Source organism: Daldinia caldariorum (genome assembly GCF_022478825.1).
Source record: "Daldinia caldariorum strain CBS 122874 unplaced genomic scaffold F4812scaffold_29, whole genome shotgun sequence".
Classification (NCBI taxonomy): domain Eukaryota; kingdom Fungi; phylum Ascomycota; class Sordariomycetes; order Xylariales; family Hypoxylaceae; genus Daldinia; species Daldinia caldariorum.
This window is the reverse complement of record NW_025953065.1, coordinates 223,393-250,024: the sequence shown is the minus strand read 5'-3', so window position 1 is coordinate 250,024 and position 26,632 is coordinate 223,393. Positions and strand designations below refer to the sequence as shown.

Genomic DNA, 26,632 nt, shown 5'->3' with positions numbered 1-26,632 from the left:
CCCTAACCCTAACCCTAACCCTAACCCTAACCCTAACCCTAACCCTAACCCTAACCCTAACCCTAACCCTAACCCTAACCCTAACCCTAACTAACATATTTAATAAAATTATAAAAATATTAATAAAAAGTAATTAAATTAATTTATATTTAAAAAAATAAATAAAATGTAAAAAGCTTAATAATAACGTTAAATTATTATAATAATAAATTATTATAATTAATTATTAATTTTAATTTTAATAAAAAACATTAAGTAAAAAAATATTAATTAATTTAAAAACGAGGTAATATAATATATAATAACACGGTTTAACATATAAAATAACTTTTAATTTAAATTATTATAATTTCGGTTTTAATTTATTATAAAAATATATAATATATTAATATAAATATATATTAATATATATACATTTTAACATATATATAAATTAATTTATATATATGTTAATATATATTTAAATTAACATAAGCACGTGTTAATATAAATTTCTTTTTAAAGACTTTTTTTATTAAATAATTAATTTCGTAATTAAATTAATTGTAAAAAAAAATAAACTAAATAATAATTATATAATATTAATACGTAAGCATTTTATTAAAAATAAAATGCTTTATTACTAATATTAAAAAAAGGAATAATATATTTATTATTATATAAAAAAATAAATTTTATTTAAATTTAAAAATTAATAAAAATAATAATTATAAATAAATTAAAAAAAAGTTAAAAATTATATTTATTTAAATTTAAATATTTTATAATTAAATAAATTATATAAAAAAATTATAAAAAAAAATATAGTAATTTTTAATTTTATATTTTATAAGGAATTTACATTTAGGTTTATTAAAATGTACTATTAGAGCTATTTATAAGCATTCGTAGGTATTTACAGGTGTTTACTTATTATGAGAAACATGTGATTTCACCAATTTGAACGGGAGATTACTGAGATTACCAAGATTACCTCTTAGGTACACATTTTACCATTTGACTATGAGGATTACAAATTTACGAGATCACGTACTGCGCGGTACGTATTGTGCTCGCTTTTGTGGTATATATATCTGGTTGTTGCGTCTGGTGTGGAACGTATTCAGTTGAAACAATTCAAGATTGCATGGCTTCAGGGGATTTAGGGAATCACAGGCGATGTTCCCCAGTACGGGTGGTGATATAGAGGTTTTGGTAACTCTAGTGGTTATAGTTAGTGCCTTAAGGTCCTCAGGCATTAAGGTTACTAAAGTATAGTGATTACTATTAGTGAAAATGCCCTATGATTGATGTGGATGTACTCCCACAGCGATCTTGTCTGGTAATATACGCTTGAGCTGCTCACAGGCAACTTTCGTAGTTTTAGACCTGTCAAGGCCCCGATAAGTCTCTTTAGTCTTTGCATAAAACCTCGTCTTAAAGAGCACTACCTAATATTAACATTTCACTTAGCTTGAGCTATATTAGTTCAACATCTCGGATATAATTATACCTAGATAGGTAGCTTTTCATGCTAGGCTAAGGCATTGGCTAGAATGTAAAACTGCTCTGTGTCTACATCGTCAACCGGGCTGGATACCTACAGCTTGTGAAGAAGTTCAGTTCGGTAGCTATAACGTTATCTACCTAGGTACTAAATAAAATATCACGATTAAACCATCTTGTATGAGCTCAACGTTATCCAGTACTATGCGGCAGAATACTCGAGCACGCGCTCGTTGCGATAACTTAGGCAATTGAGGTCATGCGTTAGATCCCCGCCAGAGCTACCGGCTTATAGCATAAATACGTGCGCCATCCGGCACTTGGTCTGTCTCGACCTCCATGTAAAAGCCGCTCAGTCGTTCCAATCGAGTCGTTCCCCAGTAACAACCTTCGCACGAGCTATGGCAGATTCTCTGAAGAACGTATCGGTCGTTGGAGTAAGTAGGGACGTTTCCAGAAACCCGCGACTTTTCTAATATCTAGCCAGGCCTCGGGAAACCTGGGAAAGGAGGTCGTTCGAGAGCTCCTCGACGCCGGGTTCAAAGTTACCGCGTTCGCCCGCGAGGAGTTGACGGCAACTTTCCCTTCGGAGGTCGCGGTCAAGAAGGTCGATTATCAGTCTGTCGAATCTTTGACCGCCGCGCTTCAGGGACAGGACGCGGTGGTATCTACGATCGCGACGGCAGCCGTGGGCGGCCAGATCCCGCTGGTGGACGCTGCCGTCGCCGCCAAGGTCAAGCGGTTTATTCCGTCCGAGTTCGGCATCAACACGAGGATCGTAGAGGGGACGTCCATCGGAAAGATCCTCCAGGGCAAGGTTAAGACTCTCGATTACATTATCGGCAAGTCTCAGGAGAACCCGTGGTTTTCTTGGACTGGCGTCTCCAGCGGAGTCTTCTTCGATTGGGTAGGTTGCAACGTGATGACCGCGAGTGCTAAACTACTAATGAACTGATGAACTGATGAACTATGTAGGGACTGAAATATGGCACCGTGGGGTTCGACAAAAATTCAAGGACCGCCGTCATTTACGACTCCGGCGAGGAACCCGTCCAGGCGTCAAATCTGGCCTTCATAGGCAAGGCAGTGGCCGCTATACTATCCCAGCCGGAAAAGACGGCTAACCGATACCTCTCGATCGCCTCCTTCAACCCGTCCCAAAACCAGATCCTCAAGATCGCGGAAGAGGAGACCGGGGAGAAATGGACGGTAGAGCAAGCTAGCACGGAGGAGCAGGAGAAGATTGGGGAGGAAAAGCTGGGCAGGGGTGATTACAGCGCCTTCTCCTACCTTCTGCGCTGGCGGATCTACGCGGACGGGGCTGGTCTAGCAGTCTTGGGAGACAAGAGCGGGATTAGCCTGCTCGGGCTGCAAGAGGAAGATCTAGCAGCGACCGTCAAGGCGTGGCTACGCGGCTGAGTATACCTAAGGTTACCTAAGTACGGATCACTTGTAATTAAGACGCGGGGGGAAAATTTCCAACATCAGCTTTTTATTATCGTTTGCGTGAATATACGACTAGATAATCGGGACCAAGAGCTGTCCAGCCTGACGCTTTCAAGCGGTATCAAGCTGAGCTACCTACATAAGAGAGAACCCGCCATCTCCGGCTAGGTGACTGCCCTAGACGAGAGAGGGAACCTGCCACGGCGCCCAGTCGGTGACGGCGACGTTGGCGCTGCTCTTCTCCACCTCCGGAGGAGCGGTGGTGCCGGCGAGCAGGAAGTAGTTGATGTAAGCGGTAAGCTCGGCCTGCTGAGAAGAGGGGAACATGCAGTGGCTGTGGCCGCCGACGAGGGAGAAGCCCATGTTGGTGGGGACGCCGAGGCCCTTGTAGATGAGACGTCCGGCCTTCATGCAGCCGGTCGTGCTGACGGGGCCGAGCCAGTCGATGTCGTTCTCGAAGGCGAGCAGGCCGCGAGGGGCGACGAGGGCGGCTAGGAAGTGGTGGTCCTCGGGCATGCTGCTGGTCTTGGAGGTGTACTGGTTTAGGTTCTTGCTGAACCAGACGTTCTCGCCTACGATCTCGCCGGCGGTCTGGATGTTCTTGCCCTTGCTGTGCTCCGAGTCGGAAATGCGCCAGCAGGCCGCGCCGCCGGAGCCGGATTCTTGCGGGAGGGTCAGGGCGATGCGGTTAGCGAGAGCACCGACCACGAAGGCTCCCTTTCCGTTGCGAGAGCAGCCCGTAGTTCCGAGCCTCTTGGGGTCGATTCCGGTCTTATCCGCGCCGAGCTGCTCGAGGCCGTCGATGACGCGGTCGACTCCCCAGGCCCACGCGGTAAGAGCGCCGGCGGAGTGGGTGTTTCCGAAGAGTGTGTAGAAAGCGCCCTGGCCTCGGGATTGGCCGGAAGCCTGGGAGGCGAACTGGTCGTTGTTGAAGCCGATGGTACCTACGGTGCCGGGGATGGGCAGGGAGGAACCGCCGATGGTGATGATGGCGGGGCCGGGAGAGCTGCTGGGCTTCCTGATGGAGGTGCTGATCGTGACGGACTTGGAGCCGACGGTGACCTTGACGGACATGGTACTTCCCGAGAGGGAGGCTTCAACCTTGTCGGGGGGAGGAGGATAATCTCCCAGCTCGTACTGCTGGAGGAGCTTGCTGATCTCCTGCTGACGGCATGCCCAGTCGGCCTTGCTTGCGACCTTCTTCCCGTCCTCGAAGGTAAAGGGGTCTGGCAGCTTGGCGAAGTCCACGGTCGGGTAGCTGCTCTTGACAGCGCAGTCGCTCGTGTTCTGACGCTCGTAGATTTCGGCGAACGGCAGGGCTGTGGCCGCGGAGCCCAGCAGCAGGGCGGAGGTCAGACGGCGCATCATCTTGGGCGCTGTTTGTTAGGAATTAAGGGGAGCTGGAAAGGTGCGGTTTCGTTAGTTGGTAAACGTCCGTTTGGGGGGGTAGAGACGATTCTTATATGTCGCCAGGCCCGGCTGTTAGCGATGTCTAGCGGCATCATCCATTTCCGGCTGATTTCTGCGTGCCTGAACTAGAGTAGCTTGAGGTCGCCCATTTTCGGGCTGATAGGTGGTCAGGAGGCTCTATCCAATTCGAGACGCCGGGAGGCACCCTCTACATCTGGCTGTTTGACCACGATGGCGCGTCTAACCCTCTGGACCGCGGGTGGCGAGACAGCAGCCCTTGCGCCGAGATCCGCTTCGCAATTTGGGGATGCTGAGGGGCGAGCGTTGGCACAGGATACTCCGCATATCCAAATGTGGGGAGATTGGCTAATATGGCTAATATCGTTGGTGTAGCATCGAGTAGTTAATATCAGTACCTAAGTAGTTATAAGAGCGAAAGGTTTTGGACTATCGCTTAGGTATATTGCTACGGCCGTCAACCTGGTTGAAAAGGAAATAAATAAAATAGAAAAAAGGGGGAGAAAAAAAGGGGTGGGAAAGAGGGAAAAAAAGAAGAAGAAAAAAACAGGAAGAGAAAGCAAAATTTAGAAAGGACATGCTCAATCCTACTCGGTGAGTTATGAATCTCATCTTCGTCCAATTTAATCAGTGTAAGAGATAAAGCAATAGCAAAGTCCGCGGGATCAGATCGCGCATAGGCCCTATGCCCCTTTTCAGTTTCTCACCTCCGGCCTCAAGTGGCGAGACATAGCTTAGGGGCCTTTAGAGGGTTGGAACGTGGCTAATTAGGCGGTTCCTATTCTTAGCAATCGTAAAGACCCAAGGTCCGCAGGTAATAGCCTTTGAAATAGCCGGAGGCGAGGTTACATCCTGCCGCTTGTTTAACGCTCCGAATTACCACACGTGGTTAAAAGCGTCGCGCCCCTGCGCTCTTGGGCGTGCTCAAACCTGCCCGCGATCTGGCCCTGCATCCAAGATGGTTCAAATACTTGGAGTAGAGGCGGCAAGCTTCCCCAGGTTCTTGGCAGCCGGTAGTTGTATGGTAGATTCTCGAACTTCCTTCGTCGATAATGTCTCTTTAGGCGGCTAGCATCGTCGCACCCTCAACGTTAGAGTACCGCATATTGCGCTATGGCCAGCCGTATCCTCTTAGGCGCGATAGCGCTTCTTACGAGCTCCGTAGCCGCTCACGGCGGGCTTGCTAACTACACCGTCGGAGATGCTTGGTACAGAGGGTGCGGATCGATATTCTTTATGGCGGATAGAGAGGCTAAGTATAAATATAGGTACAGCCCGGACGATCCGTTGGAGGACCAGCAGGGCAAGCCTTGGATGGTTCAGAGGATATGGGCGAGCATCGACCCGATATTCTTCGTAAACGATACCGGCCTGGCCTGTAACAACCCGGCTACCGCGCCGCCGTCTTACATTCCCGTTGCTGCCGGAGACAACATCACTGCGGTTTACTGGTATTGGCTACATCCGTACGGGCCCATGTCCGTGTGGCTAGCCGACTGCGGGGAGTCTTGCGAGAACGTGGACGTGAATCAGCTCGACTTCTTCAAGATTTGGGAGGCGGGTCTGGTGGAGGGCAATATCGTGGAAGGTGTCTGGTATCAAAAGCAGTTCCAGAACTGGGACGGATCTCCGGACCTATGGCCCGTTGCTATTCCATCGACCATCAAACCGGGACTCTACGTTATAAGGCACGAAATCCTGAGCATTCATATAGAGGACAAGCCGCAGTTCTACCCCGAATGCGCCCATCTGAATATCACCGGGACGGGGAGCGCGATGCCGTCGCCCGAGTACTTCGCCAGATTTCCAGGGGCTTACAAGGAAGATGGTACGTATGAGCGTTGTACTGGAGGTATCTAACTAGTAACTGACAGGACCAGACCCTTCCATCAGGATTAACATCTACTCTGACGAGATAAAGGGACAAACGGTACGTGCAGGCTTATATGGACGTTTAATTTCTTGGTGCTGAATCTAACCGACGATAGAACTACACGATTCCCGGTCCGCCGGTATGGGACGGGTGAGTATTTAGGTACGAAACTTTACAGATAAAAACGCTGACCTTCTGCAGGTTCGTAAATAAGTACTGCCAGAACTGTTAGGACTGTTAGGACTGTTAGATACCTTGCTCTTGAAGCTCGCCTCGTCCAAGTACGACGTGTCCGATACTATACGGTCGCGCGTACCTAGCAGAGGTTTGCTTATGGGATATTTACTGGCAGCTTCTTCGACGGGCAGTGAGATTCAAGGAGACTGATTAGGGAATAAATACTATTAATACTATTAACACCTATGCTTCCTCCATCTACAAAACAGGCATTGATAAGCTCGCGAATTAGCCCCAGCTGCCGTCCTTTCGCTCTTTTCTTCGGGACGCGCCAAACGGACTCGTGAGAGGGCTGGAAATCCCCGTAGACGGACCCCGATCTTTTGTCCATTGCGTATCTCTCAAGCCAACCCACTTCGGCGTGGTAGTATGGTAGTTCAAGTCTGGCTCGCCCGCGTTGCGTAGCGGAAGATCGCTTGTGACCACCCGCCTATCCTCCTTCGCTTCTTGCGGTGCTTTCGATGCTTTCGAATTATCATCATCTTCTACGTTCTCTCCAAGCCAGAGCCCACCGCTCAACAGCTCTGCAAACTTGCCATTCCTTGCCAGCAGCTCGTCGTAAGAACCGGACTCTACCGCGCTGCCTTGGTCTATCACGACGATTCGATCTGCCAGGCGCATCATTTCCTTGCTGTGAGTGACAACGATAACAGAAAGCTCTTGTCGCCTCCCGTCGGAGACGCTAAGCTTTCTCGTAGGCTGCATAAGCGACTCTATCGTATGTCGCACGTCTCTAGCGCTGACCGCATCCAGCGCGCTCGTAGGCTCGTCTAATAGGAGAATCTTGGGCCGGCGCGCCAGAGCCCTCGCGATGCAGACTCGCTGCGCTTGGCCGCCGCTGAGAGCCTGTCCCCCGTCCCCGACGACCGTGTCGTAACCTGCCGCAGAGGTGCGGATGAAGTTATGGATGCCTGCTTGCTTAGCCGCCCTCTGGATATTCTCGGGGGTGTACAACGGCGAATCTTCCGCTAGGCCGTAAGCGATATTCTCGGCCAGCGTGCCGGGGAAGAGGACGGGGGTTTGCGGAACGTAGCCCATATGGCTTCGTAGGCCGGCGAGGTTGAGCAGCGCGGCTGGTGTGGAAGCGAAGGTTAGTCGTTTTTCGTCCGTGCTATTTCGTCTCCCTCCGGATCTGTCGGGTTCGTAGAGGCCTAGGATTACGGATGCGATGGTGCTCTTACCGCAGCCGGAAGGCCCGACGATGGCTGTGGAAACGCCGGCGTCGAATTGGAGGGTGAGGTTTCGAAGTACGGTACGCCTCCTCAACGGGTAGGTAAAGGAGAGACCCTCCATCTTGATGGGGAAGGGATTCACGAGGAGGATCTTGCCTCTGGACTCGTGGGAGGTGTCGAGGGGTAAGTAGGCATAGTGTATCAGGCGAGAGGCGGTGGCTTGCGCGGCGGAAACTCCGGTTATGGAACTCAGTATGCCGAAAGCGGTCGTGACACCTAGGACTAATAGGTTTACCACCTGGAGGATAGCAGGAACCGTGACTCCTCCATCAGTCGTGAGCAGCTTCATAGCGTACCAGAAGGTCAGCGCGAAGATAAACCAGACCATGGACTGCGAACAAGCGTACGGGATGGCCGTCCATACGGATTTTTCGACTCCTAGATCGAATGCTTTACGGATGGACTTTTCGTGCTTGTCCGAGAAGAGCTGCTCCAGCGTTAACGCTCGAACGACGCGTATGTTTACAAAGGTTTCCGTTGACACCGCGCTGGTGTCATCCGCGGCTTGGAGGCATAAATTTTCCCATTTTTCCGATACGAAGGAGTGGCCTTGAGTGGCAGCGATGAAGACTGGCGCGCTGGCGAGGCTTACTAGCGTGAGCCGCCACGAGATGACCAGCGCCCACGCAATCGTGCTGAGGACCATGATGACAACCAGCAAGAGCTGCGGGGCGAAGCGCCCGACGAGGTTTCTCATCTCCTCCGCGTATCTGTCCATGCACTCGTTGATCCTCACGGCAGAATTCGCCGGATCGTCAAACCACGATCTGGGCTGTCGCAACGCCCTATTCAGCGCTCTGATACGCAGGGAGTTTACCCAAGCCTGTCCCGCTCTCTGCATTAAATATTGGTTGAGGTACGTTGCCGCTGCTCTTGTGCAGGCGACGGCCAAGAGGCACAACGCCCATTTCTGCCCGGCGGCCATCTTGTCTCCGCTCGAAAAGAGGACCGCCAGGAGGTTTGCGAATAAGACTGAAAAAGCCGGGACCAAGCCCGCCAGTACGATGCATGTGAGGAATCCCACGATGAGGAACATCCTCTCCTTCGTGGCCAACCGCGGCCAGACCGTCTTGTAGATAGCCCATAAGGATAACGTCTGAGGCTTATCGCTGCCGCGAGTCCCGGAATTATCTTCGGCGGTGATCGTTGGGACGCGCCGCCGGTTCTTACCAGCAAGGCTGCGGGTTTTCCTCACCGTGTTTCCCAGTTCTTGGAGGTGCAGTATGCTATTTCTGCTGAGAGGCCTTTTCTGGTTCGACTCGCTATGAAAGAGATGGTACTGATCAGGCCACCACAGGGTCGAGAGCATTCTGCGTGAGGGATTGAGCGTTCCTAGGGGCGTTCCTAGAAGCGTTCCGGGAGTATCCAAGACGCTCCATCGGGTAGACTCCTTTTCTTCTTTCCTGATACGAAACAGCTGAGCCTGGATGACCGAGGCTCCTAGGTCTGGCGTCATGCTCCCCCTATGGATATGGATAGCGTCCGGGCCTCCAAAAGGCCAAACGTAGCCCGGAGAAGTAAGGTCCTGCGACGCGGCCGTCTTAGGGGCCAACGGGCCGACCGCAGCGCTTGGCTTGTTGTTTCTCGGTTCGTTCGCGGTAGTTTTCTGATCTAACCCAACTTCGTCGCTTGATGCCGAAGACGCCAAAGTAGCAAACATACCGTCTTTCTGCCTCTGCAGATCCCGACGGAAGCCCGCCTGTACGACTCGCGCGTCCTCCATGACGTAGGCGTAATCTTCGCTATCTATCTGCGCTACTTCGTGGGTGATGATGATGGTCGTCTTTCCTCGTCGCCATTGTCTGATCCCGTCCATAAGAAGGCCTCGATTTGTCGGGTCGAGCCCGCTTGTAACTTCGTCGAGTATGAGGACCGGCGGATCGCGTATCCTTGCTCTCGCTACCGCTAATCGTTGCTTTTGGCCGCCGCTCAGGCTGATGCCGCCGGTCCCTACGTAGGTATCCAAGCCGTTGGGAAGCTCTATCAGCATGGACTGTAGCAGAGCCGCCTTGCACGCGGCTTCGACTCCTCTCCTAGATACTTCGTGAGGGGTTCTGTGGCCCATGGCCACGTTGGCATAAATGGTATCGTTGAAGAGGACGCTCGACTGCTGAATGAGGGTGACATTGTGCCTTACCCACTCGGAGTCCAAGGTCTTGAGCGCGTGGCCGTCTATCAATATATTACCGCTGAGAGGCTCGTAAAACTTCGCTAGAAGATTACCCAAGGTGCTTTTCCCCGAGCCGCTACGCCCGATGATAAAATATAGCTGGTCCCGATCGAAGGCAAAGGAGCATCTGCTGAGGACTTGCTGGGTCGGATTTGATGGGTACGCAAAGCTAACCTAGAGAGCGCTGTCAGGTTGAAAGAGGAAAGGAAAAAAAGGAAGAAGAAGAAGAAGGAGGAGGAGGAGGAGAAGAAGAAGAGAAAAAATGAGGGAAAAGGGAGGGGGGAAAAGGCGGGATGGTACGAGGATAACTCACGTCGTTAATTTCAATTTTCCCAGCACAGTCGATCGGGCGATAGCTGCCCATCATTTGATATATCCTTCGTCCGCCTTCGATGTTGTGAGCTATCGAATCAAGTTCCTGACCGGCGGCCATCCCCCTTGCCAGGGAGACATACACGGGCGCGATGGTGTAGATGGCCTGCAGAGCGCCGAGGGCCGCGTAGAAAGCCGTCACGACGCTCCCCGGGTTGAGCCCTTGGTTTACCAGGACGGCGCCGTAGTAAAATCCCAGCACGAATATCCCGTCCAGCCATAGCCGTATATAGCTGATTTGCCACGCGCTCGTCCTAGCCAGCGCGAGATAGGAGTCCATGGATCTTCGGATCGCTTGGAGATACTGCCAGACTTCGTGGTCCACGGCGTTGAAGGTTTTGACGATGTCCACGGCGGTCAAGGCTGATATCGCGTGCTTGGCTGCTCGTCCTATATCTTGCTTCTGTGCCTGTATAGCCCGGTTCAGCTTGCCGCTCAGCCAAGCAGGAAACAATACGATGGCGGGGACCGTAGCGAGGAGCACGAGCGTGAGTTTCCACGAGCCGTAAAAGGCGACGATGAGGTTGGCAACGGACGTGGCGATCTCCGCTACGATAGACCCGAGAGTTGCAGAAGACGCTACTTGAAGCTCTCTGATCTGACTGTTACGTAGACACCTGGTTAGCGAGTTACGCGGCCGCCCCTGAAGAAAGAAAGGGACAAAAAAGGGGGGGAAGGAGAAAAAAGGCAGTAGGTTAGGTACCTAACTTACGTTTGGATTTTCACCAGCAAACTAGGTATCCCTTCTTCCTGACGATCGAACCAGCCGATGTCCTTGGTGAGCAAGGCGCCGAATACTCCGCGGCGGATGTTTCTGGCTTGTATCTCGCTGAAGACGGACCAGAGAAACATAAAGGCAAAATTGACAATAACGGCCGCTCCCCCGACCAGCGTCAAGATAACGCACCAGGACGAGACCTCAGCATATGCGCCCGGCCCGTCCAATCGCCCCAAACCGAAATCGGCGACAACGGCGAAGATCCTCCCTATGAGGATGGCAGAAGCGGCTCTCATGGCTCCGACGAGCAGCGACGCGACCAGGCCCGCAGCCAATATTCCGCTGTGGCGCCAACTTGCGAAGGCGAAAAGATGCCTGAAGGAAGGGGGCTGCGAACGCTGCAGATCGATTCCTACGGGTCGCGCATGGTTAGACGCTCTGCCGTGGTCTTCTCGGGAGCTAGATCCCTCCCTGGGCTTTGTGTTCTTTCGGGACATGGCGGGCAGAGGATCCCGCTGTGTTGTGTGGCGCTTCGACGGTCCTGTAAGTTGTTGACAAGAATAGGTACACAAGTGTGTAGAAGACAGCCCAGAGGCTCCGGTGAGAAGGCTATAATTGGATTTTCACTTGGATTTCGCTGAGGTCTTCACCCAGCTACCTTTGCTTGCTGGACGTTTTGCGCGCTGGTCGTCCCAGTGACGTGACTCTTTGTTTCTTGCTTTGTAGCGGCGCGCAAGGTGTCGAAGTCGGGGGTACCTACAAGCCAGGAGACTGAAAAGGGATACCTACGAGTTCTAATCTGTTTTTCTTTTTTTCTTTTCTCTTTTTTGTTTTTTGTTTTTTTTTTTTTCCTTTTTTAACTTGAATAAAACATCTCTCGAAGTAGTCCTGTTCTGCATCAAACGCGACGGGCGTTACCATAACCGCTACCGTGTCGGATGCCCAACTTTCATGGTTCACCTGGATACGATATCGCCTTAGGAATTCGAGGTGGCTCAAAGCCATTTGTACATTTGTCCATTTACGTTTCTATCCGCGTATTATTACATCAGGTTCTGGTCCTGTTCAGACGCGCTGCTCCCGCTCGATTCCATCTCCGCCGCTTCTTGTCCTCGTATAGCAGTCGTGGGATGCAGCGATCGTGGGATGCAGCGGTCGTGGGATGTAGCGAGAGACCGAAATTTCTCCTTATTTTTACATGTTTTACCTTACTGCTTGCCCTCCTTTTGAGCCTTCTCGTAGATCCAATCGTTAAGGCCGGCCCTGTTCCTTGCTATCTCGACCGCGTAGAATTGCATCCTCGGAACTAAAGCAGGCCGAATTAGCGATCTTTTCTACCTACGATCTACAAGGAGACTATCGTAATACCGAATATCGTTGTGTCCTGCTCGTATTCTACGTCGGGGCTCGTTCGTAGCATGGTGCCAAAGTTGTAGTCGTCGATCTTCTTCTCGTAGGCCATCATGAATTTGCGCCACCGCTCCTTGCCCGACTTGCTCTTCATCTCTTCTTCGTCGATGGTAGCGGCGGGGTCGAACTCGGGGAAGTCGGCTTTGAGGTGCTCGTATATTTCGTCGTCCATCTTCGTGAGTCGCAACGAGGAGCCTTTGACCTTTTGCAGGATGGCCCAGTACGTCTCGAGATGCTGGACCGCTGCGCTCGTGAGGAAGGTTAGAATATTGTAGTTAGAATATTGTATTGTGAGTAGTTCTGTTCCCCGCGCAAACCTTTGACCGCAAACTGCTTCTCGATCTGTTACTCGCGGCCGGGTTAGCTATCAAACGGGCTAAATATTCGCAAATCAAAAACGTACATCCTCCAAGTTATCTGCGTTGTCCGCATCGAAGTTGTTCGGAACAGGTCCGGACATCTTGGTGATTTCGTCCATGATGGAATCGTAGTTGATCGTGAGGGATATTTAGGTGCGGAATGCCGATTTGCGACAAAATACCAGGTAGCCTAGGTGTATTAGGTGGTAGGTAAACAGCTAAGTTGCAAAATAATCTTTTGTCGGCCAAAAGCAGCTTCTATCGCGGGGTATAGTGGGGTTTACTTATGCAGAATGCCGTCAGAGCACAGTAATGGTCCAGAATTATCCGCCGCCCTCCCTTTACACTAACACTCAGACTTGTCACTCTGAAATAGCTCTATCGATAGAAATGATAAAATATCTTTAGGTCTACATATAGGTACCTAGGTAGGTATTTGAACGAACTAAAGCTTTCATACCAGAGTTTCCCATACAAAAATCGGATGGGGAACACTCCAAAACTTGACGAGTCAATTTTCAACCACGATTACTACGAATATTGAGCGCATCAATATATCCGAGTTTCGTTTCTTAAGCTTAGCAAGCTTAGCACATCCTTCTCGTTAAAGCTGGTAAGTCATACAAGGCCGACATGTATCCTTGACGTTAGCTCTTCACTTCTGCTCGAGCGCCTGTTTACCGTTAGCGATTCCACAAGACTAAGAACGAGCCGGGGATCTCACGATAGCAAAGGAGCTCCGGCCCCGAATTCTACCTCCGAACAGAACCAGCGCCCACGGCACGATCGTCAGCACCGTAGCAATTCCTCCCAGCAGCCCGCCCATCGCGTCTTCGTCGAGATTTCGAATCAGGGGCCCCGTGACGAGAGGAAACGCCCCGCCGAGCACGTTGCGGCAGAAGGACTGCGCGGCCAGCGCCGAGGACGCGTAGGCTTGGTAGATATCCGCTAGATAGTTAAACGTAGCCAGGTAGACGTAAAAGATTCCCATAGTCGCGAGGAATATCGCAAACGTAGGAACCATCCAGTGGATCGACGGCTGAGAGGCGAATCCAAATAGGTAGAGACCTGCCGGCAGCAGCACCGACGTGAAGCAGGTGAAGTACAGCCGCGATTCTGGCGACTGGGCCGGAAATTTCCGTCGCACAAAAGCCCAGAGCCCCGTACCCGTAATACCATCCTCCAAGCCATCTCCCGAGCTGTCTTCCGAGCTGTCTTCCGAGCCGGTTTCTGAGCTGTCCGCCTCCGAGCTTTCCGATCCCGATCTCGATCCCGAACGCCACTTGGGATGTTTGAGCATTCCTTCTTGGTATATACCGAGGATCGTCGCGAGTATAGAGCCTACGATCATAGCGACGAAGACGAAACCGGACTGCTCGATGCTAAAGTCGTACTGCCTCTGGAACACCAACGGTATGGACCCAAAAGTCAGGTAGAGGATGGCCCAGGCGAAAGACACCCAAAGAGAGAAGAAAAATACGATGGGCTCCGTAAAGAGGAACATGAAAGGCCTAAAAAGCGACACGGTTATCATCGTAGCTAGGGATGCCCGCTGCTCATCTTCTCTCACGACCCATCTGATTCGCCTCGGCCCTCGGTCTCCGTCCCGGTTAGATTTGAACGCGGAGTCTGATTTTTTCTGACGTTTCTCTGCCGCTGACGTGTTGAGGTCCTTGGTCGCCGCAGATCTCGACAAGATATCCGAATCGCCATTTGGCTCCGATATATAAACTCCGAATGCGCCCTTGTCCTCGAGCTGTTCATACCACTTATTCAAGACTTTCGCCTTCCTCGAAAGGAGCACCGAGCCGCGGCTCTCTTTGAAAAAAGCCACGACGGCAACCATCAAGACGAAATCTATGATAACTACGGGGCTAGGATGTTAGCTTCTAGCTATCGCACGTTACTCGGCTTAGACATAACCGCCTGTTAACGTATTTAGTAGCGGGAGAGAGGTCTGCGGCCGGAATCTTCGACTTACCCTGATGCCAAAATACCCACTTCCACTTCCGATCTTCGTCCCCCCATCGTTGAACCATGACCGCAGCTACGAGCGGTCCTAGGCCGGTGCCCACCAAGACGGCGCCGCTGAAAAGTGCCATCGGCGTGTTTCGGTCCTCCTTCTCGTACATGTCGGCGATTACGCCACCCACCATCGTGCTGAACACACTCCCGCCGACGCCCTTGAGGAACCGGGCGACCAGCATGCCTGCCAAGTTCGTGACCACGCCGCAGACGGCCTGGAAGACGACAAACACGACACCGGCGACGGCGAAGATGGGGTAGCGCCCATTGATCTCGGAAAAGGGGGCCAAGACCATGGGAGCAATAGCGAAGCCGATACAAAAGGTAGTGACGCCGACCAGAGCGTTCTCGCGCGTTGTGTTGAATTCCGCGGCGATCAAATCCGCAGATTCGGAATACGCGCCCGCCGCGTATGCTGTGAAGCAGGTGGCCATGCAGGATATAGCCACCATGACCCCCTTGCGGGCCGGCGGCCACTTCAGCGGATCGGCATAGGATGAAAGGTCGGGACATGCGGGAAGGTCTCCGCGTCCTAGCTGCCGTCCGTCCGTATTTGGAGATGGCAACGGCGTGTCGAACGTCAGGCACACGTATGATATAGGGCTGGCGACGTCCAGCGGTGGTATATCGTGAGCTACCTCGTCTTGGTCTATCGGTCCTGGCTCTTCGGTTTTCGAGATGGAACGATCCAGAGCCGTAGGTGGTAAGGGCGCTGTCGAAATATCATGCTTCTCGGATGTTCCGGCGCCGAGAGACGGGTGATCGCTTGGTCTATCAGCTGCGGCGGTTGTTGAGGTGCCGGCGTTGATCTTCGTGTCCATCCTCCCGAGGTGTCAAGTTCTATCTAGATTCTAAGCAGTTTGTAAATCAAGCAGTTTGTAAATCATGTACTCCGAGCTCAGAAGCAAGATTCTAGCTAGCTATTTAATTATTGCAACGGGGAATTCCACTCGAGGCTTGGTGAGAAGGTTGATATGCCGATATAAAAATTGCCAGAAGGAATCAAAAACCAGATAAAATTCACGGGCCCCGGACCGAAGTGCGGACTAGTTTCTAACCTCACAAAACAGTGAAGCTCGCCGTTTAACTTTAAATAGCTATCTACCTAGGTACTCATCACAGATAAGTCACAGAATCGGTGTGGGAAAAATGTAACCTTCGCTTATGTTCGGCGATGGAGGCGTGGCACGGCAGCGATATCGTCTAAGGTCTTAGCATAGCGCGAGGCGGTTGCCAGACGAGGATCATTGCCAACTTGAAGGGAGTCTCGCAAGTGACGGGATCGGGTATTAGACCGAAGGGTCGCGCGCGCGATTAGGTCGTCCAAACTCTCGGGAATTAGAAGAGGCCCAGCTTTGGTAGATTTACATTTCCGGTTATTCCCGCGACGGCCTTGTGGATACTTGGATTTAGTTCATGCAGCGGTGGCGGGCTCCGCGGATACAGTACGGACTTGGCTGATTGAACCTGTGGTGTAATCCTTACGACCTACTTAATCGCCAACATACCTACCTAGGTAGCTATCACTAGGTATGAGTTGAGGCTCGTGGAAATTTAGAATAGCCTTGTCAATACCTACCTAAGGTACCTAGGTAGTTTCTTCACCTCCTTTATATCTATCATTACAAATTCAGACTGAAAAGCTGACAACCCGGGAAGAAATCCGGGTCACGAGTCTCGTCTCGGATATCTTGGAACTGTCAAGAACTTCTAGCCTAGGTGATGACCTTAAGATGCTCATGCGTTGTGGCCTCCAAGACTATACGTAACTCTTCAAGACTACCTAGGTACCTACCTAGGTAGTCTGGTAGGTATACGTATAAGATTTAGATACCTACCTACCTGTAGCCAAGTTGCTTGTTCATTAAGACAATGCATCTACCGAGTTCATGTACCTTACCAGAAGCGAGGTGGTGCTTTATCACGCACAGGTCTTTTGAGGTGATGAAAGCAGTCGGACGCGCCATTGTCCAAATTCCCGATCTGCAATTGGGCCTAGCCGGAATCATCATGAAGAACAAGGAAGCTCGAGCTAATTGTCTCGCGGTGTCTACTCGAACTTCGCGCACAACAAAGGGATCGGACTGAATTCAGTCCCCGCAAGACTCTGACATAAGGAACGTGTACGCCTGTCCATTATTCCAACGCGTGCCTAAAAGTTGGCGCATCCCGCGATCCGTAACGACATAGCCATCGAAAACTGCTATAGTTGTTATTCTTGCTGTCCGCCATTCGCCCTGGGCAAACTACGTAAACTTCATCTAGCCTTCACACAGTCTTCGTCTAGTCTTCGTCTACTTGACTATTGTAAGCTGTAACTACCTAGACCTAATCTGAGACACCCACCATAATCAAGATGGCCGCAACGAAACCTCAATCCGAATATTGGAAGCCTGCCGCGAGGGCCACCTCGCTGCTCGCCAGGCCGGTCGCTTCGGCGAGCGATTACAAGCTGCGGATGTATTCGGGCTGGACGGTGACGGACGGTACTTTTCAACCCGTAACCGAAGACAGGAGGTCGAATAGGAACGTGCCGTACCCGAGCTACATCGACCAGGCTTACCGGGCTACGTACGGGCTCAGCAGCCTTCAGCTTGCCGGCGACGCCCCGATCTCCCTGTGCGCTATGGACGTCGCGACAGATCACCTGTGGAAGTGCGCTCCCGATTTCGTCAAGGGCGAAGTCAACGTGTATCCTCCGAACGGGCCGGCTCTGTGGTCCCAAAACGAGAGCCACCAGGAGGCGATATTCCGGCAGACGGAGCAACAGACGAAGCAGAGAGGCGAGGACGTATACAGCGAGTTCAAGTCGAAGCCGTGGGGTCTGTGGCCTCTCTGGGTCGAGGACGAGTGGGGTTTCGACTATGTCCTGCTAGTCTGGTACGCCGACGCCTCGACGGACTATCCTGATTACTTCGACAACGCCTTGATCGCTACGATATATGATCCGCGCCGCGAGGCTCAAGCAGATGGCCAGGGAGCGCATTTCCTGATATCGGGGCGCGCGGCGAGGCTAGAGCGGCAGGTAAAGAATTTCTTCGATCGCGCGGGCTTCAAGACGGATAGGTTGGTATTCGTGGACGGACGGTCCGCCCCCATGCCGCTGGGCGAAGCAACGAGCGGGGAGCGGTGCTTCGCGGCCACCAAGGAGGTGCTGTCTTGCATACTAAACTACTACCTGGACGCGGCGACGGGGATCGAGATGGACCTTTCGAACGGGCGGCTCTGGAGCCTCTCGCAGTGGGTTAACCCGTACGAGTACCGGATAGAGATGGCGGGCATCAACGCGTGGGTGCTGATGGCGACGTTTGATTACAACGCGCGCATTACCGTGGAGTGTATCGAGCCCGAGTTCAAGACGGACGTGGTAGCTGACGGTAGACGTCTCACTCTTCAACCTTTCCACCTTGCTGGGCCTCACGCGGCGCCGGAGGTGGCTGCGGATGACTATCTCCTCCATTCGGGACAATCTAAGGCGGATAAGATCTAAGGATGGGATCTACGGCGACAGGACAGCTTCTCCTGAGAGCAACGGTGGGACTGGAAGCGAACGGGTAAAGTTCATAAGCAGTGTATATATAGGGAGGCGGTGACGATGAATTTGAATTAGCACATTTCGTAATATATCTAGAGTATCGGTCAATTTATTATCTACCTAACCTAACCTAACTTTTTTTTTCTTATTTTCTTGCTTGATATGAGGTTGTCTCTTAGTTTATTGATGTTGACCTGGCGCATCGTGATAGTTGCAAGTCCCTAACCTGACCTAAAAGAACGACCTCAGGACCTCGGGAATAAGCTAAGGTTGTAGCGTGTATACCTGTAACTTACAGTGCTTCACAGACCAACTCCTAGGATAAGAATTTCCAATGACGTATCAAAAGGCAGTGTTGAATGGCTTGTGCTTAAAGCAATGACAAAAACTGGCCATTCAAGCTACTTCCCGAACAGACCTGAGCGAAAAATTAAAGCGCAGCACCCTAAAGGGGTGCGATGTCGAGTATACGTAGACAGCATTACCTAGTACCGGCCGTAAGGAAACGGGCAAGATTAGGGATTCGATCCGAAATTTACCCGATACATAAGATTTTGCTGTAACTCCCATATAAATGTAATGTATTTTATGATATAACGTAAACCACGGGTCAGCGGTCCACACGGGTTAGCGGTACATATACACACTTAAAATAACATATGTATTTTAATAATATATTGTTTAATTAATTTATAATATATTATAATGAAAAAGAAATTAAATTAAATTTTGCGTTTCGTGCTTTTTAATAAAATTAATTTTTTAATATTAAACGCGTTACGAAATTATATAATATTTTTAATATATTACGTAATTACGTTAATAATTATTAATAATACGAATTTATAATATTATTATATTGTTAGTAAGTACGTACGTATGGTAAAAGCAATAAACAAGTAAAATAATAATAATAGGGGTAAAATTAATGTATTAATAATGTTTAAAAAAAAATTATTTAAAGTTAATTAATAATGTAATATCTTTTTATACAGTAATTAATAAAATAAAAAAATTATAATTAATATATATAATTAATAAAATATACGTAACCTTTTTTAATATCAACGTACCGGATAATTAGGTATCCGTATTTCGTTATGCGCATAATACTTCTATTATACGGCATTATACGCTAAGCGTATAATGCCAAATGCATCTCTAGGTAGAGCACGTATTTTGTACCTTTTTTAATTGAAAAGCAACACGCGACGCGTATCATGCCGGAAGCTTTGGGCAAGTCGCGTTTTCTGTTGATAAGGAAGATTAAGTATCCCCCAAAATATCAACGAAGAATATCAAGTGGCAATTCGCAAAGTAACGAAATAATCACTCTGCCCTTTTTTATTTTAGATGCGCCAAATCGCGTATTGCACTCCTCTTGACCTTTTTCTTCCTTTTTCTTCCTTTTTTTTTTTTTAAAAAAAAAGGTCGTTGACCTTACAGCTTTTAATTAAAATTCGATTGTGTACACGATACGATTAGGGAAACCACCTCCTATCAGTTAAACTCATCAACTCAACAACTCAACATCGAACAGATATCGTGCCAGCAGACGACCTTTCTATACCGTTTATTCGAGAGTTCAAGTCCTAGCGACGTTGTTCCAGCTCAATTTCTCAAATTCCTAGTCGCTACCCCTGTGATCCGCGTCCCCCTTTCAATTGATCCGAATTTCGATTTATATCCTCCCTCGGCGCCGCAGTCCTCTCCTACTTTAGACCTAGTTTTCTACCGCCGCGAAGATCGAGCCATCGAGATGGGCGACTCTCGCACCCCGGCTAGAAAGACACCTTCGACATCCAAGAAACCCAGCTCGACCCCCTCGGCGGCTTCTGGAAAGCAGCAGACAATCCTCGGCTTCTTTGCCAAAGCCTCCCCGGCCCTAAACTCGTCACCAACTCCGTCTTGCCTCAAAGAGACGACGAGGTCCAACAGAAAGCCTTCCGCCGTCGCACCCGTTCCTAGCAGCGATGCCTTGGAGCCCTCCAGCTCGCAGGAAAACCTCGGCTCTGCTGCCACCGTAAAGGTAACCCAGCAATCACTCGTCCTGACCTACTCGTCCTGACTTATTAGTCTCTGCTGACACGCTATCAAGCAACAACCCCTATCCGCCCGAGCTGGCGTGGATAGCAGCCCGACACGCAAGGTAGCGCAATCCCCCTCCCCCCATCCCCTCTTGTTTCCTCTTTATCTCTGCTCATACCTACCTACCTTATAGGTCAGAAAGACGGTCAACTATGCCGAATCTTCCGATGATGACGAGGACGTTTTTGCAAGCATGAAGGCCTCCCAGGTTCGCCGCCGCAGCCGCCAGAAATCCAGAGTCGTAGACGAGGAGGATGATTATGAGGAAGGGAAAGATGCGGCTGCGGATAAAGATGTGGCTGCGGATGAAGATGGTAAAGTTACGTCTCGGTATGATTCGCTCCGACATGGCTAACATGATAACCCCGTCGCAGATGAGATGGTCGATTGGGTAGCTTCTGACGACTCGGATGTGCCGCCCAGGAAACGAAAGCGAGCCTCGAAACCTCAGAGCGCGCGAAAGCGAACCCATGCTTCTCCCGAGCCGGAGGAAGACGAGCAAGCGGAAAAGGACGGTGATGAGGACATGCCGGAGGACATGCCGCCCATGTCGACTGCTCAGCAGTGGCGTTACGATCCGGATCATGTCGAACCGTTGAAACCGAGAGCGGCTTCGCAACCTGCGCGCAAGCCCTCTTCGGCAAAGCAGAAGGCTCACACCCGAGAACCCGAAGAGCGCTATCCGTGGCTCGCCGATATTAAGGACATAAACCGCAATCCTCCGGGCCACCCGGATTATGATCCCGCGACCGTGTACGTCCCGCCCTCAGCTTGGAACAGCTTTTCGGCCTTCGAGAAGCAGTATTGGGAAATCAAGCAGAAGCTGTGGGACACGGTGGTCTTCTTTAAAAAGGGCAAGTTCTACGAGCTCTACGAGAACGACGCCACGATCGGCCATCAGCTCTTCGATCTCAAGCTTACCGACCGCGTCAACATGCGCATGGTCGGCGTTCCCGAGAGCTCGCTAGATATGTGGGTTAACCAGTTCATAGCGAAGGGCTACAAGGTTGCGCGGGTCGACCAGATGGAGACCGCACTGGGCAAGGAGATGCGAGAGAGGGTAGACGTCAAAGCCAAGAAGCAGGACAAGATCATCCGGCGGGAGCTGGCCTGCATCTTGACCGGCGGCACGCTTGTCGACGGCAGCATGCTTCAGGACGACATAGCAACCTACTGCGTGGCTATCAAGGAGTCCATTGTCGATGACCACCCCGCGTTTGGTGTCGCTTTTGTGGACGCTGCCACGGGCCAGTTTTTCGTATCCGAGTTTGAGGACGACGTGGACCTGACCAAGTTCGAGACGCTGGTCGCGCAGACGAGTCCTCGGGAGCTGCTCCTCGAAAAGTCCCAGATCTCGACCAAGGCGCTGCGTATCCTCAAGAACAACACCTCTCCCACGACCATCTGGAACTATTTCAAGTCCGGCGGCGAGTTCTGGGAAGCCGACCTGACCCGGAGGGAGCTCGACTGCAACGGCTACTTTGCCGAGGCCGAAGGGGCGGAGGAGCGTTGGCCTAGCGCGTTAGCCGAGGCCAGAGACAAGGACCTATTGATGTCTGCCCTCGGCGCTCTCGTTCAATATCTCAAAGTTCTCAAGATCGAAAGGGGCCTCCTATCCCAAGGCAATTTCACCTGGTACAGCCCTATCCATAAGAACGGCACGCTGATTCTCGACGGTCAGACCCTCATCAACCTCGAGATCTTTGCCAACTCTGTGAACGGAGGATCGGACGGGACGTTGTTCGCGCTGCTGAACCGCTGCGTCACGCCTTTCGGTAAACGGCTTTTCCGCCAATGGGTATGTCACCCGTTGTGTAATATCGAGAAGATCAACGAGCGGTTGGACGCGGTCGATATGCTCAACGCCGACGCGGCTGTCAGAGAGCAGCTATCGTCGCGGATGACTCGGATACCTGATCTGGAGCGGCTTATCTCGCGGATTCACGCCGGCGCGTGCCGTCCTGAGGACTTTGTCAGAGTCCTGGAGGGTTTCGAGCAGATCGAGTCCGCGACGAACCTCCTGGACGGTTTCGGCAGCGGGCAGAGCCTGATCGGCCGCCTCGTCTCGTCTATGCCGAACCTGAGTGAGCCTTTGTCGTATTGGAAGTCGGCTTTCGACCGCAAGAAGGCCCGGGAGGAGAAAATTCTCGTTCCGGGGCGCGGGATCGAGGAGGATTTTGACCAGAGCCACGACAGGATCCTGGAGATCAAGGATGATCTCCAAAAGCTCCTCAGCGAGAAGAAGGCTGAGCTGAAGAACAAATCTCTCAGGTTCGCCGACGTGGGCAAGGAAGTGTACCAGATCGAGGTGCCCAAAGCGGTCAAGGTTCCCAAGAGCTGGCAGCAGATGTCTGCTACTTCGAGCGTTAAGCGCTACTACTTTAAGGAGCTGATCGACCTTGTGCGGCAGCTTCAGGAGGCCGAGGAGACTCACTCTCAACTTGTTCGAGAGGTGGCGCTGCGCCTCTTCCAGCGATTCGACGTCGATTACGATACCTGGCTGCAAGCCATCCGCATCACATCCCAGCTCGACTGCCTGCTTTGCCTTGCCAAGGCGTCTTCCTCTCTGGGCGAGCCCAGCTGCCGTCCCGTCTTTGTCGACGAGGAGCGCAGCGTCGTGGAGTTTGAGGAGCTACGCCATCCTTGTATGCTCAACACGGTTGACGACTTCATTCCCAACGACATCGTTCTAGGCGGTAATTCGGCCAAGATCGACCTCCTGACGGGCGCGAACGCCGCCGGCAAGTCTACAATCCTGCGAATGGTAAGTTCCCGGCCCCCTATCGTTGCTAGACTTGATCCTAACCCCCTCGCGCAGTCTTGTATCGCGGTGATCATGGCACAGATCGGCTGCTACGTACCGGCGACCTCAGCCAAGCTCACCCCCTGCGATCGTATCATGTCGCGGCTCGGGGCCAACGATAATATCTTCGCGGCGCAATCCACGTTCTTCATCGAGCTGTCGGAGACGAAGAAGATCCTGTCGGAAGCGACGCCCCGATCCTTGGTGATCCTAGACGAGCTCGGCCGCGGCACGTCCAGCTACGACGGAGTCGCGGTGGCTCAGGCGGTTCTCCACCACGTAGCTACGCATATAGGATGCATCGGCTTCTTCGCGACGCATTACCACTCGCTGGCGACCGAGTTCGAAAACCATCCCGAGATCAGAGCGAAGCGCATGCAGATCCACGTGGACGAGAAGCAGCGGCGGGTTACCTTCCTGTACAAGCTCGAGGACGGCGTAGCGGAGGGGAGCTTCGGCATGCATTGCGCGGCCATGTGCGGGATTTCCAGCCGCGTTATCGAGAGGGCCGAGGTGGCCGCCAGAGAATGGGAGCACACCAGCAGGCTCAAGGAGAGTTTAGAGCGCGCGCGCGAAGGCTGCTATATACCTTTGGGCATCCTGAGCGACGTCGCCGCGCTGCTGGACGAAGAGAAGAGCCAAGATGTTGGCCTGAAGAGTATGGACGTGCTGGCGAAGGCGATCGAGGCGCTCTAAAGTGCTGCCGCTGCCGCTGTTGCCACTATTGCTGCTTCTTGGGCGTAATATTTCAAATATTTCATTGTATCATAGCTGTCAGGTCCCTAGCATATTTCGTGGAGCATTTCCGCAGAAATTTACTCTCTGGGCTGCATTTTGCTGTGTAGGTAGGTTGCTCGAGATGTGGATGAGCTTAAGAGAGAAACGATCACGAAGCTAGCTCTCGGTAATAAGACTTAATATTTTTTAGATTTGAAGATTTTAATCAAGGGTCTCACGCAGAGGCTTATTCCGAATTTCAAACTAGGCGTGATGATTTACCATATCAATGTCTACGACCATAACCAAGGCATAACCAAGACAAACCAAGACAAACATTCTAGCTATCTTCAAGCTTGTCCTTCCTCTCGTGCATCATGTCGACGTTGCTTGCGGTGCCGGTTAGACCGTGAAGCATCGCCGTGAGCCCAATTTCCCTGTTTATCTCTTCCATGCGTTCGAAGTCAGCCTGCGCTGTCCCCTCGGAACCGAATATGACGTCCTGCGACGAATTCATCACGTTAGAATCTCGCGGCACAAACGGGTTTGTTGTTGGCTCTGTCAGTACTCACCATCTCCTCCAACGTCAACCGCTTGGTCTCCGGCACGAAGAACCAGATAAACCCAGCTCCCATGAACGTCAAGAGGCCGAAGAGGATGTAGGTGCCATACCCGATCCTGCTCAGCATGATGGGCGTGACCTGGCCGACAACTGGAGACGGGTTAGCATAAAATCTCCGAGAGCAGGCCAAAAAGCTTCGGACATACTGAAATTGTTCATCCAATTACTCGAGGCGCCGAGGGAAGTCCCGTAGGGGCGGGAGCTAAGCGGCCAGATCTCGGCGACGATGATCCACGAGCACGGGCCCCAGGAGTATCCGAAATGGATGACAAAGAGCCAGACCATAGCAGCGGCAGCCCAGCCGGCGGCGGCTTGACTAGCCCACCGGTCTGCGTTCTTCGCGACGATCACGGCTATGATTATGTGGCAGGTAGCCATGCCGATGGCGCCGATGGTTAGGACGGGCTTTCTTCCGACGCGGTCGATGTAGAGCACGGCAGGGACGGTAAAGATGAACATGGCAATGCCGACGACGCCGGTCGCCAGCAGACTCGTGGTGGTGCTGCTCATGCCCAGGGAAGTGAATATGCCTGTTATCTGGAGCGTAAGAATAATTTATCAATAGTTATGGTATGGATTAAGGGGGTTAAGGGGATAAAGGGGGTATAGGGGATCGAGGGTATTGAGGGGATCGAGGGGATTCAGGGGTTATAGGGGATAGGGGGTCTTACTGGGAGCATAGTACAGAACGGCGTTGATACCTGTCCACTGCTGGAAGAACATGGTGACGGTGGCGACCACGACGCGCTTGATCATCGCTCTCGTCTGGAACAGGGACTTGATGGCTACGAACTGGAGCTTGAAGGTATTCCAGGCCGTCTGCTCTCTCAGCTGGGGAAAGTGTTCGGCCACGGTGCGCTTCTCGAACTGCGACTGGGCCTTGATCTCGAGGAATTCGAGCTCGACGAGTTCGTGGTCGGCAGCGAGGCCGCGCAGGCTGGCTAGAATTTTGCGAGCCTCGTCCTCGCGGCCGTGGTGGACGAGCCAGCGCGGGGAAAAGGGCATAAAAATCATCCCCGCGAAGAGGATTACGGCGGGGAAGAGCTGCAAGCAGATCGGTACAAGCCACGCGGCGTCTTTCTGGGAGCCGAGGGTTGTGCCGCCGATGTAGTTGGTTCCGTAGTCTATCCAGAAGCTGACCATGATGCCAAAGGTGATAGCCAGCTGCTGGAGGGCGACCAGCGCGCCTCGAATCTCCGGGGGCGCAACCTCGGAGTTGTATATAGGCACGATGGTAGCTAAGGAACCGACGCCCATACCCGTAACGAAGCGGCCCCCGAGAATTACGTTAGGTCCGCCGGACTGCGCCGTAGCCTGGATGACGACTCCGACAACAAAGACCGTTACTGCTACCAAGACTCCGTATTTTCGCGAGATGGCCTCGGCGATGAATCCGGATAGCAGCGTGCCAACCCAAGCACCGAGCTCGAGGATAGCTGTGAGCCATCCCTTCTTTGTCTGATCTTCCGAGTCGTCGAAGGGGTCGTATTCGCCCATGTCTTTACCGTCTGATTAGCCATATTGTCGTCACCAAAAACCAGATGGCGAAATCGATCAACGGCAGGCCTTCACTTACGAGACTTGAAAGCGGGCATGGCGAGAAGGCCCGAGAACATGCCCTGGTTGTAACCGTACAGGATACCGCCGATGCAAGCGAACAGCGCGATCCTGAACACCTTGAAGTTTTTGACCAGAGCCGTGGGACCGGACGCGCCCATCATCTCCTGGCGGCGTTTGAGGGCCGCATCGTACGCGGCGGCCCCAGAATCGGCCCCCGCGACCATTATGATCGAACGCAGATGTGCCTAAGGGGTATTATTCTTGCATAGGTAGGTACCTAGGTTGGTCTTGATCTCCCAGGCGAAGGATACCTCTCAGAGGGTGAATTTCGAGATCGAGGTGGCAATCCAGGACACCAGCACGCGGCTTAGACGACAAGGTGTCTCGGCGGTGCCTGAGGGGGCGTCCCGGTATAAATAATACCATGAACGCACCGGAAATGTGACATTGGGCTACAGAATAACCTTCGACCCGACGCCTAGGATCCGGAGTGAAGACTCTGGGGACCCCGCTGAGATATTACCGGGATAAGGGATAAATAGGTAGGTAGGT

General features: G+C 51.7%; 9 protein-coding genes across 9 annotated transcripts; 4 read left to right on the top strand and 5 right to left on the bottom strand.

The window, feature by feature from the left end:
* The first annotated feature begins 1,796 nt into the window (after positions 1-1,796).
* On the top strand, positions 1,797-3,006 carry F4812DRAFT_256565 (NAD(P)-binding protein). Its single transcript, XM_047930767.1, has 3 exons — positions 1,797-1,922; positions 1,973-2,392; positions 2,461-3,006. Exons 1-3 carry the CDS (start codon positions 1,887-1,889, stop codon positions 2,902-2,904), a joined length of 900 nt encoding a protein of 299 aa, XP_047785589.1. The 5' UTR covers positions 1,797-1,886; the 3' UTR covers positions 2,905-3,006.
* On the bottom strand, positions 2,956-4,965 carry F4812DRAFT_447694 (carbohydrate esterase family 15 protein). Its single transcript, XM_047935780.1, has one exon. It carries the CDS (start codon positions 4,297-4,299, stop codon positions 3,109-3,111), a length of 1,191 nt encoding a protein of 396 aa, XP_047785588.1. The 5' UTR covers positions 4,300-4,965; the 3' UTR covers positions 2,956-3,108.
* F4812DRAFT_447690 (glycoside hydrolase family 61 protein) lies at positions 4,822-6,644 on the top strand. The gene is made up of 6 exons (XM_047935779.1): positions 4,822-4,953; positions 5,148-5,576; positions 5,628-6,187; positions 6,240-6,289; positions 6,348-6,382; positions 6,434-6,644. Exons 2-6 carry the CDS (start codon positions 5,473-5,475, stop codon positions 6,462-6,464), a joined length of 780 nt encoding a protein of 259 aa, XP_047785587.1. The 5' UTR covers positions 4,822-4,953; positions 5,148-5,472; the 3' UTR covers positions 6,465-6,644.
* On the bottom strand, positions 6,401-11,678 carry F4812DRAFT_256594 (P-loop containing nucleoside triphosphate hydrolase protein). Its single transcript, XM_047930768.1, has 3 exons — positions 10,956-11,678; positions 10,185-10,845; positions 6,401-10,045 (listed from the first exon to the last, which is right to left on the bottom strand). The coding sequence occupies exons 1-3, from the start codon at positions 11,456-11,458 to the stop codon at positions 6,698-6,700; spliced, it is 4,512 nt and encodes a 1,503-aa protein (XP_047785586.1). The 5' UTR covers positions 11,459-11,678; the 3' UTR covers positions 6,401-6,697.
* Positions 11,679-12,067: 389 nt separating this feature from the next.
* Positions 12,068-13,062, bottom strand: F4812DRAFT_256560 (DUF757-domain-containing protein). Its single transcript, XM_047930766.1, has 4 exons — positions 12,775-13,062; positions 12,689-12,713; positions 12,330-12,614; positions 12,068-12,267 (listed from the first exon to the last, which is right to left on the bottom strand). The coding sequence occupies exons 1-4, from the start codon at positions 12,847-12,849 to the stop codon at positions 12,170-12,172; spliced, it is 483 nt and encodes a 160-aa protein (XP_047785585.1). The 5' UTR covers positions 12,850-13,062; the 3' UTR covers positions 12,068-12,169.
* Positions 13,063-13,065: 3 nt separating this feature from the next.
* Positions 13,066-16,268, bottom strand: F4812DRAFT_447680 (MFS general substrate transporter). Its single transcript, XM_047935778.1, has 3 exons — positions 14,712-16,268; positions 13,455-14,596; positions 13,066-13,403 (listed from the first exon to the last, which is right to left on the bottom strand). The coding sequence occupies exons 1-3, from the start codon at positions 15,574-15,576 to the stop codon at positions 13,386-13,388; spliced, it is 2,025 nt and encodes a 674-aa protein (XP_047785584.1). The 5' UTR covers positions 15,577-16,268; the 3' UTR covers positions 13,066-13,385.
* Positions 16,269-16,977: 709 nt separating this feature from the next.
* Positions 16,978-18,735, top strand: F4812DRAFT_256557 (uncharacterized protein). The gene has a single exon (XM_047930765.1). The coding sequence runs from the start codon at positions 17,112-17,114 to the stop codon at positions 18,243-18,245; it is 1,134 nt and encodes a 377-aa protein (XP_047785583.1). The 5' UTR covers positions 16,978-17,111; the 3' UTR covers positions 18,246-18,735.
* An 809-nt stretch (positions 18,736-19,544) lies between these two features.
* On the top strand, positions 19,545-24,111 carry F4812DRAFT_447675 (DNA mismatch repair protein Msh6). The gene is made up of 5 exons (XM_047935777.1): positions 19,545-20,319; positions 20,389-20,439; positions 20,512-20,692; positions 20,753-23,142; positions 23,197-24,111. The coding sequence occupies exons 1-5, from the start codon at positions 20,050-20,052 to the stop codon at positions 23,875-23,877; spliced, it is 3,573 nt and encodes a 1,190-aa protein (XP_047785582.1). The 5' UTR covers positions 19,545-20,049; the 3' UTR covers positions 23,878-24,111.
* Positions 24,058-26,521, bottom strand: F4812DRAFT_256297 (general substrate transporter). Its single transcript, XM_047930763.1, has 5 exons — positions 26,097-26,521; positions 25,192-26,019; positions 24,667-25,050; positions 24,471-24,610; positions 24,058-24,400 (listed from the first exon to the last, which is right to left on the bottom strand). Exons 1-5 carry the CDS (start codon positions 26,302-26,304, stop codon positions 24,239-24,241), a joined length of 1,722 nt encoding a protein of 573 aa, XP_047785581.1. The 5' UTR covers positions 26,305-26,521; the 3' UTR covers positions 24,058-24,238.
* Positions 26,522-26,632: the final 111 nt, after the last annotated feature.